The sequence below is a fragment of the Psammomys obesus genome, unplaced genomic scaffold (assembly GCF_907164565.1).
Source record: "Psammomys obesus unplaced genomic scaffold, mPsaObe1.curated_primary_1811, whole genome shotgun sequence".
Classification (NCBI taxonomy): Eukaryota; Metazoa; Chordata; class Mammalia; order Rodentia; family Muridae; genus Psammomys; species Psammomys obesus.
Window position 1 is genome coordinate 6211254 of NW_026596039.1, and position 17347 is coordinate 6228600.

The 17347-nt window shown below is 50.6% G+C and overlaps 1 protein-coding gene across 2 annotated transcripts; it reads right to left on the reverse strand.

Moving 5' to 3' along the window:
- Positions 1-170: 170 nt before the first annotated feature.
- On the reverse strand, positions 171-16035 carry Nlrx1 (NLR family member X1). Of its 2 annotated transcripts, none has more exons than XM_055622131.1 (10): positions 15509-15748; positions 13481-13606; positions 12880-12949; positions 12292-12380; positions 11190-11809; positions 9577-10392; positions 3692-4287; positions 2849-2935; positions 1505-1756; positions 171-1009 (listed from the first exon to the last, which is right to left on the reverse strand). In XM_055622131.1, exons 2-10 carry the CDS (start codon positions 13548-13550, stop codon positions 688-690), a joined length of 2922 nt encoding a protein of 973 aa, XP_055478106.1. In that variant the 5' UTR covers positions 13551-13606; positions 15509-15748; the 3' UTR covers positions 171-687. The 2 variants fall into 2 exon arrangements, with proteins under 2 accessions (XP_055478106.1, XP_055478107.1); XM_055622132.1 differs by lacking the exon at positions 15509-15748 and adding an exon at positions 16019-16035 and having other exon boundaries at positions 685-1009.
- Between the last annotated feature and the right edge of the window lie 1312 nt (positions 16036-17347).

Genomic DNA, 17347 nt, shown 5'->3' on the forward strand with positions numbered 1-17347 from the left:
GGAGGATGAGTGGCAGAGCTCTGCTTGACAGGGATGCCAGAGCCCAGGCTACGGTACTGAAATCTCCAGCAGTACTCTGAGTCTAGTGGCCAGGAACCATCTTCAGTAGAAGAGAAAGTATACTGGCCCTTTCTTGGAAGCACCAGGCAAGGAAGAGGAAACCACAGGGGTGGAAGACACACAGCTTTTTAATAGCAGCAAGGCGAGCACACTTGTGCCATCAATACCTGTCCACGTGAAGGAACATGAGACTGGGAAAAGCACCAATGTGAGGGCATTTTGTGTCCAGAGGTGAGCATAAGGCAGGAACGGGAAGCCCTTCAGTACACCTGCTGGATGGCAGAACCCCCAGCATGGCAAACACGAGAGGCAAGGCCTTTGGTAACACAATCAGAGGAGGGAGGGGCAGACTGGCAGCGGAGGCACTCACATGCCATGTCCTTAGTCCTTCTTGGCAAAGGGGAAGGCTACATGCTCTATATCCAAGTCCAAGCATCAATCCACCATATTTGACCTTGGAAATTCTAGGATTGGGGTCCTGACCGGACTTCTTGGGGGTAGGGACAGCATAGTTGTACCATTACTTTGATTGCAGAACCAGAGGGGCCTTCCTGGAAGGAGTTGTGCAAGCCAGGAAGCCACAGTGGAGGCCAGTGGTCCCATAGCTAGGTCACAGCTGTCACTTTCTCAGTGTGCAGAGCCTCCCAGCTGCTCCAGAAGGGTCTTGACCTCGCTTTCCACTCGAAGCAGCTGAGCCTTGCGCCAAGGATTAAGGGTGGCACCTCTGCTATCTTCCAGATCCCGGAGCAGCATCTTGAGATGGCTCTGGACCCGGACCGGGTCCCAGCTGTTGAGGTTGCGCTGGACTTCACTAAGGATCACCGACCAGTACTCAGACACTGCTGCCCCCTCTGTCAGCGAGGCCACAACCCGGGCACCGCCTTCGCCAGAGCCCCCCAAGTCCCTCAGGACCTGGCGGCCCTCTGAACTCAGCTCATTGAAGTAGAGGCTGGTGGGAAAGAGATGGGAGGAGATCATTCATCAGGGTTTTAAGAAGAAAGGCCCAAGCTGGATAAGCAGAGAGCAAGGAAGCCTGATAACTCCCTTCAGGATGCTGAATGGGAGGGGACAAGGGTCTGTAATAAGATCTGGGGCTGCAGCTCAGGTGCTTAGCATGCACAAGGCCCTGGGTTCACACCCTAGCATCACAAACAAACAAACAAACAAACAAACAAAAAAACTGCAATAAGCTAGAAATGGAGGTAGAAGCCGAAGGAAATTTGTAGTGTGACCAGAGACAGTAGTCCCTGGGAGAAATGGTGATAGGAAATCAAAGCAGGGTAAGGGACTTAGGCTGGCTCGGCATTCGGTAAACCAGGATCAGAAAGGGAGAGCAGACAGCAGGCTCAAGTCCAGAGCATCCCATGGGTAGGAAGAATGTGGCGAAGAAAGGGAAAAAGTGGGCTTCGGGGCCCGGGGGCATGAGACCAGGGGGAGGACTTACTGCAGCAGCTCCAGGGAAGGGTGCTCCCGAGCAGCCTTAGCCAGGGCCAGAGCCACTGTGTCTCCAGCACCATTGTAGGCTACGTTCAGCTCCTGCAGCTGTCTGTTGCGGTCTAGCTGGGTAGCCAGCAGCTCCAGTCCTTCATCTCCGAGGTCGGTGTGCAGCAGGGACAGGTGTGTCAGCGAGGTGTTCCCCGCCAGCCCCTCCATCAGCAAGGCGACCCCCGCTGCTGTCAGTGGATTGTTGGACAGCCTACAGGCCACAGCATGGCAAGGGGGGGGGGCATGGTAGATACCCAAGCCAGCACATCTGGGTTGGGGGCCTGCCTGGACATGGAAATGAGACCCAGGCAAAGGGACGGGAAAATGAGGAGTGGCTCCTGCTCAGGAGGGAGAGTGGGGGAGAGCAGGTTTCCTCTTCTCCCTCTTTTCTATTGCTCTAACTCTCCCTTCTCCATTCACTCTTCTTTCCCTATTAGTCCCCTTCCTACACCTTCCTTTTCAGCGTCATCAGCCTTTGGTCCTCCCTCCTCTCTGCTTACACCATCTTTCTGCCTCCACTACCCTTTTCATTAAAAAAAAAACAAAAAACAAAAAACAAAAAACCTTGTTTTGTGCATGTATGCCTGTAGGGGTGAAGTGGGGGGGAGGGTTGCTGTAGAGGTTAGAGGACAAATTGTGGGAACTGGTTCTTTCCTTCCAACCAATATGTCGGTCCTGGGGATTAAACTCAATTTTTCGTCAGAGCCATCTCACCAGGGGTCCCCTTCAGCCATCCTTCCTTCTTCCTCATTCACCTCTCCTACTTCTAATCAGAAACGGGGACCCTGTCAGGCATCTGGGTTCCCAGGAAATAAGCCAACACCTTGGGAGCGACTAGAGAGTACCCAGCATTATGGTGAATCTGTAGGGATCAGTGGCTTTGTTGCCAGGCAACTGGGCCAGGAATTACTGCAGCTTTCCTGTCCCCCAGGCTGATATTAGCAAAAGGAAGGCTTTCTTAGCACCCACTCCTGGTATCTTCCTTGCTCCTTTCCTCACATTTATTTTTGTTTGTTTGATTTTTTTTTTGAGACATGGTTTCTCTGTGTAGCCCTGGCTGTCCTAGAATTTGCTCTACAGACCAGGCTGACCTTGAACTCAGATATCTGCTTCTCTTTGCCTCCCTAGTGCTGGAGTTAAGGTCGTGTGCCACACCGCCTTGCTCCTTTCTGATGCTTGTAATGGACCTAGGCAGGAGGTCAGCCAGGGTCCAGACACTTTACTAGAGCCAGGGCAGCTATGGTGCTCACCATGTCAGAGGCCATCAGAAGGGCCAAAGTCTCCCACCTGCTAGGACACTCACCGGAGAGTGGTGATCTGGCATTGGTCATGTAACAGCAGGTCTCGGAGGTCCCTGCAGGCCTCAGGGCCCAGATTGTTGAGTTGCAACCTGGAGCAGAAGGTGGCAAGAGTGGGGAAGCAAGAGACCAAGAAAGCAGTTCAGCATGCGGTCTTCTCACAGACTGTGCCCCTTCCTCACCAGCCTGTTTCCTGCCACCCACACTTTCCTTCCCTCCCGTGGCCTACACCTTCTCCATCCTGCCCTGCTGTGGTCTGCTATGTCAAGGGACATGAGGTGGGTGTTTGTGATTGTACTGCAGGATGGCAGAGCCCTTGAGAAATGGAGCCTTGTTTGAGGAACAGGTAGGAGGGCTTCGGTTCCTAACACAGTGGGTTGTTATACAGCAAGGCCTCTCCATGTGCCTGCAGGGCCTTCTCCACCTGCAGCTGTCTCCCTCTCTACTCTTCTGCCATGTTCAACCGCAGCCTCAGGGAGCTTCACCAGAAGATGAACCCATGGATAGCTTTCCAGCCTCCAAAACTGTAAACTCCTCTCTCCCCTCCTCCTTCTTCTTGAGACAAGGTCTTACACATCCCAGGCCGGCCTGGAAATCACTGTGCAGTTCAGGCTGGACTCAAACTCACAGCACTCTTCCTGCCTACACTTTTGAATGCTGGGATTACAGGCATGTGTTGCCTGGAAGACCTCTTTTCTTTATGAAGTACCTAGCCTTGGGCATTGTTACAGCAACAGAAAGCAGGCTCCAACATGTCCCCTGGCCCTTCTTCATTCCTTTAGCCTCTTTACTGCCTCTCCTCCAACCCTCTCCTTCCTTTAGGTCTGTGCATAACAATTGGTCCTCACCCCAGTTTCCGGGCGCGCAGGAAGACAGGCCTCAGAGTACGCAGCCCAGCAGGGTCCAGCTGGCAGGAAGCCAAATTCACCTCATCCAGAGGGTGCTTTCCACTTCCCAGTACAGCGGCTACCACCGTGCACTTGAGGGGTGTCATGCGCACACCCGCTAAATTGAGCTGGCGTAGGGAGCCAAGCACCTCAGCGGAGAAGCGCTGGTTCTGGAACTCATAATGGAAGAAGAGATGGTCAAGAAGCTCCGAGGGCGGCAGCACCTGCCGACCCAGCTTCCCCAGTTTCTTCTTGATGGCCTGGGCGTTCTCCAGGGCATCCAGGTTCTTGATGGGACAGCCAAGCTGAGCCAGCACCGCCCGGTTGTGGGCGGAGAGAAGTCCCCCCATGAACATGGGGAAGAGCTCGAAGACTTCATCCTCAGGGGGTTCATCTGGATGGCGCCGGGGGCCCTCCACACCCAGAATGCTGGCACCCATCTGGTCCAGAACATCGTCATTGTAGTAGTCCTCCTCCCGGAACATCTCCAGCACCATGGCCTGGGCAACTGCCTCCCGGCTCTTACTCACCATGCGCCCGAACACTCGCGGGACCACCTGGAAGAGAAGCTCGGGAGGGGGTGGGGCCTTCCGCACATCAGTCAGCCTTCAAGGCTCAGCTCAAGATAGGCACACTCTCGCCAACTGTTGTATCCTTGGGATGTCCCCGTGAACTCCCACCACCTCTTGTCAGATCACGCCACTCTGCCTGTGAGGCAAACGCCACACGTTTTAGCCTGGAATATGAAACATATCATAATCTGGCCCCAAACTGACTTTCTAGAGCCATCTCTCAAATGCTTGTCCCGTGCACTCCAGATGTTAGGGATCTCTTTCTTTCCCCCAAGTACTACCGATTCGTTTTCCAGTCCAAGAGGTGTTGGGAAAGAATGAACACACATACAGTTGTCCCTCAGCAGGGAGCTGGTTCTGCATCCCTCGTGGATATCAAACATGCCCGGATGCTCAAGCCCCTTATGTAAAATAAGCTAGTATCTGTGCATGAGTCTATGCACACCCTGCTATATATTAATAATCTTTGGACGACTTGAAACGCTTAATACAATGTAAATGCTAAATATAAAATGGTTATGTGGTAACTGTTCCTGCCAGATAGACAGTACTATACTGTGTTGAAAAAGACCTGTATATGTTTAATACAGATACTTTCTGTGTGTTGAGGATTGAACCCAAGGCTTCACACAGGTTAAGCACATGCTCAATCATGGAGCTACACCCCCCCCCACCAGCTACATTTGATTTTCTTTTAATTATTTTATTTTTTTATATTACGTGCATGAGTGTTTTGTCTGCAGGTATGTATGTGCACCATGTGTGTGCCGGTGCCTATGGAGGTCAGAAGGGGGCGCTGGATCCTCAGGAAGTGGAATTATGGAAGGTAGTAAGCCACCACATGGGTCCTGGGAATGGAACTCAGGTCCTCTGCAAGAACAAGTGCTTTTAACCACTGAGCATCTCCTTAGACACTTGCATTTCTTTTAAAGATTTGTTTTTATTTACCATATTATTTTAATTATATGTATGTGTGTAAGTATGTGCACATGAATGCAGGTGACTGAAGAGGCCAGAGGGGTTTGGATCTCCGCGAGGCTGGATTTATAGGTGGTTGTGAGCCACTCAACATGAGTCCTGGGAACTGAACTCAGGTCCTCTGCAGGGGCAAGAATCCCTTAACTCCTGAGCCATCTCTCCAGCTCTCTGAAATCGTTTTTGAAAACTTTTCCTCTATTACAAGTTTTGGGTTTTTGGTTGTTGTTGCTGGTGGTGGTGTTTTTGTTTGTTTGTTTGTTTGTTTGTTTGTTTTTTAAAGACAGGCTTTTGCCAGGAGGTAGTGGTGCATGCCTTTAATCCCGGGCAGAGGCAGGTGAGTCTCTGAGTTTGAGCCCAGCCTGGTCTACAGACCTTGCAGAGCAAGTCCAAGGACAGCCAGGGCTACACAGCAAAAAACAAAAACTAAACCAACCAAACAAATCCTGTCCAAAAAATAAAAAATAAGACAGATTCTTACTGGCGGAGTCCACACTAGCCTTGACCTCAAGGTCTTCCTGGTTTAGCCTCCAGGGTACCAGGGTACTGGGATTACAGGCAGTTGCCACTACACCCTGATATCCAAGTATTTTTTGTTGTTCTGCCTCTTCCTCCTCCTCTTGTCCTCCTCTTGAGATGAGGTCCTGTGTGCCAGGCTTGGTCTGGAATCATTATTTAGCTGAAGATGACTTTGAATTCCTGATCCTCCTGCCTCCACCTCCCAAGTTCTGGGATTATAAACACACACCACCATACCTGGTTGATACCTTTGCCATCTGCAGTAGGTTGGATGCACAGATGTGGAACAGCGGATGCAAGGGCTAACTTTCAGGCATTCGGCTGGAGACCAGGCCAGGCGTTATAAATATATCAACGCTTTCAACATCCTGACCATCAGCGCAACCATGACGGATATGGTTCCTGCTGCTTCATGGTCCTGTGTGGTATGGCCCCTGCCAGCCTCAGTGTCTTCATCCTAAGCCTGCACCCCTGCTCCCTTCCTTCCAACTTTTCTTGCACTCCTCAGCAGGCTCCCTCTCCTTCAGAGCCCCCATGATGTCGCTTGCTAGAATTCCTGCCACCCCAATTGTCCCCTGGCTAATCCTATGAAAAATAAGTTTAAATGCTCTTCCAGAAAGCTTTCCTGACCACTCAAACCAGGTTAAACTAGCTCTCTCAGAACATTGGAACTTCCCTTAGAGGCAGTTATCATTTTTCACTGTGTGGGCATGTTGTGGACTCTTGTGTTTGGTCTGTACAAACAGAAAGGGCCTGCAGAGTCATTAACTGATTTCTCCCACAGACCTAACACACCTGCCCAACACACAGCAGGTGCTGCCATATTAGACAGAGACATGAGTTACGTCTGAGGAGGTTTGCTATGTCACCTCCCATCCTCGCAAAGAAACGAGGTGGTTTGATAGCACCCACTCTGATGTCTCCACTATTGTTCAGTTTTCTTTTCTTTCCTTCTTTCTTTCTTTCTTTCTTTCTTTCTTTCTTTCTTTCTTTCTTCCTTTCTTTTTATTTTTGGGGTTTTTTTGGTTTTTGTTTTTTGGTTTTTGGTTTTTTGAGACAGGAGAACTCTGCATTGGCTGTCCTGGACTTGCTCTGTAGACCAGGTTGGCCTCAAACTCACAGTGATCTGCCTGCCTCTACCTCCGCCTCCCTGAGTGCTGAGATTACAAGAGTGTGCCACAGAAACTGGCTTACTGTTCTGTTTTCAAATGTGAGGTTCTTTCCTTGGAAGTGATAGTACTAAATATTGATCTGGGGACAAGACCAGAAAATGTCACCTTGTGAGGATGAATCAATAGAATCATCGTGAAAAGGACTAAAGGTGCAGTTCGGTGGTAGAGCATTGGCCAGGCATGTGTGGAGCCCTCGGCCCAACTCCCAGCTCAGGAAGAAGAGGAGAAGGAGGAGGAAAAAGAAGAGGAAGGAAAAGGTAGGTTCATGAATAAATGAGATCAACCCTCTTCAAAGATAATTCTCCCTCTAACAAGGCCAGGAGGCATGATTTCAAGAAGATTGGAGAGCTCTCAGTCCCACAGGAGACCAGAGTTTTCACTGATTCCATCCTCAAAGGTTGCCAGGCCTCAGCAGTAGCCCATGACTTTCCTGTCTGAGGTGATGGTCTGAGAGGATCAGGCCACATAGGCCTGTTTTTAATAGTTTTAAATATTCTTATTAGTGTGTGTGCATGCATGCATATGTAGAGGTCAAGGAAAACTCTGAGGAGTGACTTCCTGGTTCCTTACTTCCAAAAACAAACAAACAAAAAAAGCTTTTTTTTTTTCTGGGTTTGTTTTTTTTAATTTTATTTTTTGAGACAGAGTTTCTCTGTGTAGCCCTGATTGTCCTGGAACTCACTCTGTAGACCAGGCTGCCCTTCAACTCAGAGATCCACCTGCCTTTTCCTCCTGAATGCTGGAATTAAAGATATGAGCCATTGTGCCTGGTTCCTTCCTTCCACTTTAACTCGGGTTCTGAAGGTCAAACCCAGGTGGCTAGGACTGAAAAGCAAGCCTCTTTACCCACTGAGACATTTTGCCAGCCCCTGTTTTTATGTTTTACAAATTAAGTGTCACTTACTATGTGCCAGACCCCAAGGATTAATTAATTGCCTTAAATGGTGTCAATGATTAAACTCTGTTATTGCCCCATTTAACAGACGGGGAATCTAGGGCAAGGCTTAAGTAACTTGTTCAAAGCTACACAGCTAGTAGGTGGCAGAGCCTGGGATTTGAACTCAGTTACTACATCTCTGTTCTTAATCTTTATGCTGTGTTGCCAAAAAAAAAAAAAAAAAAAAAAAAAAAAAAGGCTTAGCTTTAGTTCCACAGCACTAACCAGTGTGCTGCCTTCTCAAGACTGGTTCCCAATACCAGGGTTAATGGGGTAAGGCGAGCTCTTGACACAAACCCTGAACTCAAATCCCAGCTGTTCTGCTTGCTGTCAAGGTGATATTAGACAGGTTCATTTACCTAAGTTTTCTCAACTTGCTGTTTTTTTTTTTTTTCCTGTGTGTGTATATGCATGTTTGTGGGGGGGGGGGTATCGGTGTGGAGGTGCACATGTGTGCCCAAGGCTGATCCCAGGAATCATTCTCAAAGGCTCTTTCACCTTATTCTTTGGGACAGGGTCCCTGAATCAGATTGAGAGAGCTCTCTCTGCAGTTTGCTCTAGGGATCCTGCCTCATCCTTCCAGGGGAAATCAATGGGAGGTCCACCACGATCATTCAGCATTTTCATGGATTCCCAAGATACAAAGTGAAATCCTCATGCTTGCAGTGCAAGCATTTTAACCCCCGAGCCATCTCTCCAGCTCCGGTTTCGTCAAGGTATAAAAGGGATTCTGGTAGCATTTCATCTCCAGATTTCCTGGGCTGATTTGCAAACAAAGGAAGAAGCATCTGGCAGACCTCAGCAGAGACTGGCTGCCTCCATCCCTCAGGACCATCCCATATCCGCCCTGCTCACAGCATGGCCCTCAGGCCTGCTGGCTGCTTTCTGGAGCGGACCTGCACCCAGGATGGACCGTCCTAAACCAATTACCTATGCCATTCATCCTCCCAGCACAAAGGAATAAATGACATCTGCCTTATAAACCTGTCTCCATCGATTGAGTTAGGATGAGTCATTGTTCCTGGGGTCTAATTACCTCTGAAAGAGCAGGCATAATTCGAGTTTCTGGGCATGGGGTTACCAGGCATGTAGCTCGCTGGTAGGACATTTTCCTAGCATGTGCAAGGCCCTGGGCTCAGTCCCTAGCACCACAAAGAAAAAGAAAGAAAAAGAAAGAAAGAAAGAAAGAAAGAAAGAAAGAAAGAAAGAAAGAAAGAAAGAAAGAAGTTAAGAAGTTTCTGGGCCTGAGAAGTAGGTTGTAATGACCCAGTATGCCTCTCAGCAGCCAAAGTTGGAAAAAAATGGGAGGAAAGAAAGAAAAAGAGAAAGAAAGAACTCAATGTGAAATTGTTTCAAATGTCCCCATAACCTCAGTTCTCTTCTTAGTTCCCAAGACTTCCTGCACCTTCTTTCTCCCCATTTTTTAGAGATCAATCCCACTAAAAGCCAAATTCTCAGAAGATTCCCATCTATGCAAGAGGCAGCCTCTATCCATTAGGAGAAGAGCAAGGAGTGAATACAGGCTCATGGGCAGCCTGGGATCCTGGAAGGAATGAGCAAGGGTGTGTGTGTGGGTGTGTGTGGGTGTGTGTGTGTTGGGTGTACTGGGGTGTGTATGTTGGAGAATGTTGTGTGTGTATGTGTGTGTGTGTTGAGGGCAGGGATCATTACCTTGAGCAAGTTGAATAGTAGAGGCAGAATCCGAAGGGGAAGCAGCTTGGCCAAGATGCCCAGTACCAGGCTGACATCCTCCCCAACACGGCCCGCAAACTCAACCACTTCTTTGCCCACCCTCTGGAGGGCCGTCTTGCGCAAACCCAGCACGATGTAGAGGGCAGCCAGGTACTCCTGCATGGCAGGCACGGTGAATACAAAGCTACCCAGGTGCCCCGGTTCCACACACGGGGCCAGGAAAAACCTCAGGGCATCCCGGCGGAAGATCTGCAGCAGCTGAAACTCCTCCTCTGTCTTGATGCCGGCTTCCAGGCAGCCACGAACATCTTCTTCAGAGAAGTAGGTCTTGCGGGATGACACCCCCTCATAGGCCAACTTGCCCATGGTCCGGGCTGCATAGGCCATCAGGGACAAATTGGAGGGGTGGGTGCTATCCAGTGTTTCCCCGCTAAAGTTCAGGCGCAGGAAGCTGGTGTAGATGCTCGTCAGGGTCTGGCCGGCAGGTGTGGGAGCATGCAGGAAGTGCAAGGTGGCACAGACAAGCCAGCAGTAGGAGGGCAGGAAGCAGGCAGCGGCGATCTGGTGGTGCCCCTCCAGGTTTCGGGAGAGCATCTGAATCAGGGTGTCCCGCTGAGCCGGGGTGGCAGAGACACCCCCTGCACTGTACCCACAGTCGGGCTGGTTAAGGCGGAGCTGGAAGTAGAGCTTCTGCAGGTTGGTATCAGAGAAGCCACAGATCTCACCATAGCGGCCCACATACTTGCTAGGGATACGGCCGATGGCAGAGGGCCGAGTGGTTACCAGAATGCTGGCCTGGAAAGGACATGGTTAAAGGTTAAGAAAGGAACTCCTCTGTCTCAAGAAACTGGATTGGAGGCAGGCGCTGTAGTGCAAGCCTGTAATCCCAGCACTTGGGAGGCAGAAGTAGGTGGATCTCTGTGAGTTCAAGGCTAGCCTGGTCTACAAAGCCAGTCCAAGACAGCCAAGGCTACACAGAGAAACCCTGTCTCAAAAAGAAAGAAAGGAAGGAAGGAAGGAAGGAAGGAAGGAAGGAAGGAAGGAAGGAAGGAAGGAAGGAAGGAAGAAAGAAAGAAAAAGAAAGAAGGAAACTGGATTGCCCCAAGCCCCTAAAAATGAAGGGTCCAAGAATGAAAAAGACCCGTGTTATCAATATTATACTAACGGTATTGGGCGTGGAGGCACATGCCTTTAAGCCCAGCACTCTGGAGGGGCAGAGGCAGGTAAAGCTCTGTGTGTTCAAGGCCAGCCTGGTCCACATAGTGAGCTTCAGGCCAGCCAGATTTACACTGAGAGAACCTGTCCCCCCAGATTATCAATATCAATGACTGTGTACTATGTGGCCCAGGGCACTGAGCTCAGCAGTTTATAGGTGGTATCTCACTTAGCCCGTACTGAACAAGGACAGAAAGGCACAAGAGTTTGGGAAGGTGAGTGACTTGCTCAGGGCCACACATTTAGAAAGTAGAAGGGCCAAGGGTGAGCTAACCCAGGTGCTGTCCTATTCAACAACCCTGTAGGCCAAGAACATAAAATTCCCCATGGGGAAGGTTAAGGGTTGCAGCAGCAGGGCATGGCATGGGACAGCTTACCTCGGGAAGCATGTATTTGCGCAGCAGGTTGACCATGATGGCAGCTGGCACCCCAGGTTCCTCCGGGTCATTGCAAAGCCCCGTGCCTGCCAGCCGGAAGTCGAGGTTGAGACGCTCCAAGCCATGGAGGACAAAGAGCAGGCGGGATCCGGCAGTGGTCATCAGGGGCAATACCTCCTTCAGGTCTGTGTAACGCTGGGTCACAAGTTGGCACAAGGAAGCTGGGGTGGAGCCCAGGGATGACAAGTCCTCACAGGAGAAGGGGATGAGCAGCTCAAAGGCGGGCAGTCGCCCATAGCACCAGTCAAGGACCATCTTGCGTACCAGTGTGCTCTTGCCAGTACCCACTGTCCCGTACAGCACCACTGTCTGCACGCGGCGCCCACAGGCATCCGGGTCAAAAAGCTGAGACAGAGCCAGTGGGGGAAGCCCGGCCTGGGTTCGCTGATGCCCTGTGGCCAGCTCCGTGGATGGGCGCAGCAGCTCATCGGGGGTGCTCTCACGGATCACAGGGTCAATGTGGACTGTGTCCAGAGCAAAGGTTGGTCCAAACTGGCGCTCCTCTCTGGGTAGCCGGCTAAACCACTCAGTGAGGTTCCGGCGATGCTTTCGGATAGCTTCTGAATGAGAAAGCAAAGGACTTTGGTCAAGGCAAGGAACTGGGGATCCTGGCTCTTCCTGCCAGCCAGGGTGGCTGTAGGTCAAGGTAGGGAGTCAACACAGAGAACCCAGATATACAGGAACCCATTGTGGTGTGGGCACATAAAACTAATTCTCTTAACCAACAGATGCCCAGAAAATTTAAAGCCCCATGAACAAGTTAGGCTAAGCCTGGGCTGACTGGCTTCTTGACTTTCTCTCCATGCAGTCATAACCTAGCTACTGGACCCAAAGCTGACTGAACGTAGGGAGAGAAAGTCTCTTTAAGTGCTTTGTATATGGTCTGTGCACATAGCATGAATGATGCACAGATGATGGGAGGGAGGGAGGGAGATTGGGAGGAAGAGAGGAGCCATCAGTAGATGACAGCAGTGGATCTTCTGTGTCTTCCTCATCCTTCTTCTCCTTCCAGGCCCCTCCCCCCTCCACACCCCTCCTTTACCAGTGACAGAGATGCTACTGAACAGCTGTCCATGCCTCCCTGGTCCGGGAGCACTGTCTGCTGAGTTTCCATGGTGACGGATAAAGGCCCTGGGAGCAAAGACAAGGGATGATCTGGGGTTTAGTTTTTTTGTTTTGTTTGGTTTGGTTGGTTTTGGTTTTTTGAGACAGGGTTTCTCTGTATAACAGCTCTGTCTGTCCTGAAACTCACTCTGTAGACCAGGCTGCCCTGAACTCACAACGATCTACCTGTCTCTGCTGGGATTAAAGGCTTGCGCCAGGCTCCAGTCTGCACTTTCTAAGATGAGGCCCAGACTCTTAACCTTCCCAAAGACTGAGACCTGGCCCCTCTAGCCCTAACTGCTGCCTGCTTGAGACTCCAACTGGCCTCTGCCAGAGCTACCCCATTCCCCATCCTACATACATGATATAAACATACCTACATGATATAAACCAACTTCTTCTAGATCCTTGGAAGTTGCCTCTGTACCCTTCCCAACCCTTTCTCCCAGGGCATCAAGACCTGACTATCCCCATCTCCTGAGCTATGTCTAGCTGTGTTACAAGGCCTGACACACCCAGGTCTCACCTAGGGGGTCCCAGGGGATGATCCCCTTTAAAGGGCCAAGTCCAGCGGATCAGGAAGGAGATACACTCATCTACAGAGGGAAGAGAGAGGCAGCATCTGCAGACCCAGCCACATTAGTGGGGACTAATGCACACCCCAACACTGACATCAACCCCCCCTCCTATTTGCTCTTATAGTAGCATGTGCCAGTCAGTCCTAAATAGAAATTATTACATAATCTTCTATTTAGCCATATGATTATTTGATTATCATCCATTTCCCACTCCATGAGAGCAGGGTTCACATCTGGTTTTGTTCACAATTATATACCAAAAAAACCCAACCCACAGTCTGGTACACAGCCAACACGCCACTGATGTCTTGGATAAAAGCATCAGACTGGAACAGCTAGAAGGGGCCCAGCTCAGCTCCCTTGTCTTTTCCCTTTGATGGAAAAAAGAGGCTCTGAGAGGTGAGGTGAGGAGCCCAAGGACACCAGCTGTGGTGCCACACAGCTGGAAGGAGCACACCTGGAGTCTGGGGCCCCGCTGTTTCAGAAGAACCATCTGGACCCTGAAGCAGAAAGGAAGGGTCAAAGTAGAAACCTCAGCTTCTCACTTACCTGATAACTGGGGTGTTCTTCCCAGACCAGAGCCCCAAGAGGTCCTGGGCAAATGACCGGCCCACCTCATCCTAGGAAAGTTGGAACCTGGAACACTTAACACCACTTTTTTTTTTTCCTGTTTTCCTGCAAAAAGAGAAGTGTGAATGGGGCTGCCAGTCACAGTTCAGTGGGTAAAGACTCCTACTACCAAGCCTGAGGACCTGAGTTCAATTCCCAGAACCTACTGGGCAGAAGGAGGAAACTGCTCCCAAAAGTTGTCCTCTGACCTTTGTGCCCACAATCACACAATAAACAAATAAATAAATGTATGAAAGAAAAACTTAAGAACAAACAAAAAGCCAATAGTGGAAATTAAAAAAAAAAAAAAAAAAACAAGAACAAAAAACAATAGTGAAAGTGGCCTCTCAAACCTCCCACATCACACACACACACACACACACACACACACACACACACACACACCTCTTTTTTTTCTCTCTCTCTACCTCTTACCCCTAGTATCTAAGAAAGGGACATCTCCCATGGGAGTTTGAGCCCTTCCTTAGATATGAGCATTTTCGAAGCTCTGGTGTGGCTCCTCACTCTCCTCAGCGAGGATAATCCCAACCTGAGGGATTTCCGTTTCATCTCCTTACCAACTTCTCGCCTCCCCTTTCACAGCTGCCTCTGTCCTGAGTTCCAGCCCAGTCACCTGCTTTTACGTTTTTATATTGCTTGACTGCTAGCAAGCTCAGATGGGAGCCCTGTGCTTCACTTCCAGAGTCTTTTTTGAGCCTCGTTTTCCCCCAGTCATCATTATTCATTTCCTGCTGTCTTTATGACACCGCCATCAGGTCCTTTTAGCTGAGTTTTAATGGTTTTATCACTTCATCTTCTCTCTGACTTTATGTAAGCTGACTTTAAGGATGGCATAAATAATAAATGAATATGTGAATCAATGTCCTGCTTGACACAAGGATGGGCCGCCTCTGCCTCACGCTTCACCTGGGCCAACCTGAATTCCTCAGCACCCCTCCCCTGTCTACTTTGCAGCAGACCTCCCCCAAACCCTGGATTGACACGGTGTTCCCTGGCTTTTTATTCAAATCCTTCCCCTGCTCCCCTTCAGGCAGTGCTACGGACCCCACCTCCACCCCCACCGCTTGGTGCCAGCCCTTAACTTCATCATCGCAGAACTAACTCAGATCCTTCCAGAACGTACCAAACCCCCATTTCCTCAACTCCTCCGTACCTCCACTAGCCTGTTCCAGTTCCCTGCAGAAATCAACTCCTAAACTCTTAAGCTACTTAACAGCTACAAACCCCAGGCCTACACTAGCTATTTTTCTAGGTTTGCCCCAGGCCGTGCCTCATGCTCCTGGGCTGCTGGATCCTTTCTCTCGCCTTCCTAACTCAGTTCCCATACTTTGATTAGCGTATCCTTTATCAGAATCTCAGACACTCTTCGAAGATCCTGCTTCTTGTCCTCTCCCCTTAGGAGTCACTTGACCCCCTAAGCTCCTTGACATGCCTGTCCCTGTGCTGGCATGGCCTCCCACACTGACACTGGGGCTGGACGCTGGGCAAACGGAGGCCTCATGGAGCAGCCTTCTTTAGCAGAGCCAGCCAGAGCAGGAGCTGGCTGGGGTGTTGACTGGGCTGGGAACAGGAGTCCCCGGGGGCTGGAGAAAAGTCCTGAAAACCTGGTAAACTTCAGGACTGACATCAGTCAGCTCCAGGTCCACTAAGATAAGACACGCAGGGTCAGGAATAACTTCCTAATCAAACAGTTATCATGGCGCTAATCAAAAGAAGAGAACTCCCCCACCAGATTGGGTCCCAAACAGCTCTCCCACTTCCTTTTGGCTCCGGGGAGCAAAGTGAAGCTAGCCGCCAGCAGGCCGGCATTCAGCGCCCAAGCTCCGGCAGAGCTCCCAGTGCCACTTGCCGGCTCCCGCGACCCAGCAGCCCGGCCCTTGCTTCCGGGACCCAGCGCAGCCGCCCAGCCGGGGGCCAGAGGAGCGATCGAGCCAGTTAGGCCTTTACCCAGGCTGCCCAGTCCCTGGTGCCGGTCGCCGCGGCCCGGAGGGGAGGAAGCCGGCGTCTCCCGCTGGCTCCCAGCTTCCCCGGGTCGCTCCGTACGGCGCGTCTAGCCCGCCTCCGCCCGCCAGCCAGCGCGCAGCCGGGCCCAGTCTGGCACCCGGCCCGATCTGGACACCAGAGTGCGTTTAGCAGAGACCCACTGAAGGGGCCCGGAGGAACGGGCGCGCGGGGCGGGGAGTCCAGCCCCACTCGATCCTCCCAGAGCTCAGGTTCCCCTGCTGCCCTCTGCAGGTTCCCAGGCGTCAGGCCCTGCCCCATGACCTCATATCCACCTCCCAGTCTGGACTTGATGTTAAAGCCCATTTTACAGATGAAGTGTGGAAGCGTGAAATGACCTGCACAGGTTGTCCCAGATGAGTCAGAACAAGAGTTCCGGGTCTAGACCTTCCTCACCCTGAGAAACTCATCCCCAGAGCCTCCTGACCTCCCTTCTTGATCACAACCGTAGCTTACCTCCACTCACAAGACTGAGCCCTTCTTGGATCTTCCCTTCTGTGTCACTCACTCCGAAGACCTGTAGGGGGGGCCTCTGGTCACTTTGGCCAGGAAGGAAGCATGGGGGCTGATAGACACTTCCTACTCCAACCTGCTTTTCCTGTCTGACATCCAGTCACGGTTTAGCCTTGGGACTTCCGTATTCTAAAAAACCCCAACCCTCATCCCTTCCATTCAAGGAACACCCAAAGTTCTCGTAACTAAGACTGTAGAGCCACCCATCACCTTCAGCCAAGGAACGCCTCCATGTGCAAACACGGGTAGGGAACTCAGAGAGAGGCTCCTCGGGGCTGGAAAGTGGCTTTTGTGGTCTTGCCTCCGCTGGAACAGAAGACAATGGTGATAATTTCATTAGGCGATTGTCCATTCATTCCATGTGTTGGGCCAGTGCTGAGCAAGTCATGCAGGGACCCACAGTGTTGACAACGAAGGAATGTTCTTCCGAGGCAGCGGGAAACCATTAGGAAAGTTACCACCTGCTTCTCGCAGATTGAACCGGATGTTTAAAAGTCAGAAGGACATACTGGGCAGCAGGGAAAATGACAGATTTGCATTTTTCTATTTTTATTTTTATTTTTTTAAAGATTTACTCAATTATATATACAATGTTCTGCCTGCATGTACACCTGCAGGCCAGAAGAGGGCACCAAATTTCATTATAGATGGTTGTGAGCCACCATGTGATTGCTGGAAATTGAACTCAGGACCTCTGGAAGAGCAAGCAGTGCTCTTAACCTCTGAGCCATCTCTCCAGCCCCCAGATTTGCACTGTTAAAAGAAGTTCTTCTAAGATTGAAGAGATGGCTTAGCAATAAAAGCACTAACTGCTCTTCCAGTGGACCTGGGTTCAATTCCCAGCATCTACTAGGCAGCTCACGATAGTCTGAAACTCCATTCTCAGTGGATCAGGCCCTCTTTTGGCCTCCTTGGGCACTGCATGTGTGTGGTGCGCAGATGAACATGCAAACAAAACACCCACAACACAATCTTTTTAATATTAAAAACAAAATAAAAGAGGCTAGATGGCAATGGCACGCGCCTTTAATTCCAGTGGAGGCGGAGGCAGGTGGATCTTTGACTTCGAGGCCAGCCTGGTCTACAGGGTGAGTTTCGGGACAGCCAGGGACACACAGAGAACCCCTGTCTTCAAAACAAAACAAAACATAAAATAAATAAAAGAAGTACTTCCAGAGAAGTTGAATGAGTATGAACATCTCCATAGATGTAGTCTCAGAGGTGACACTTAGGTCCCAGGAGCCTCCTCAGTTTCACTCTACCTACTAGCCA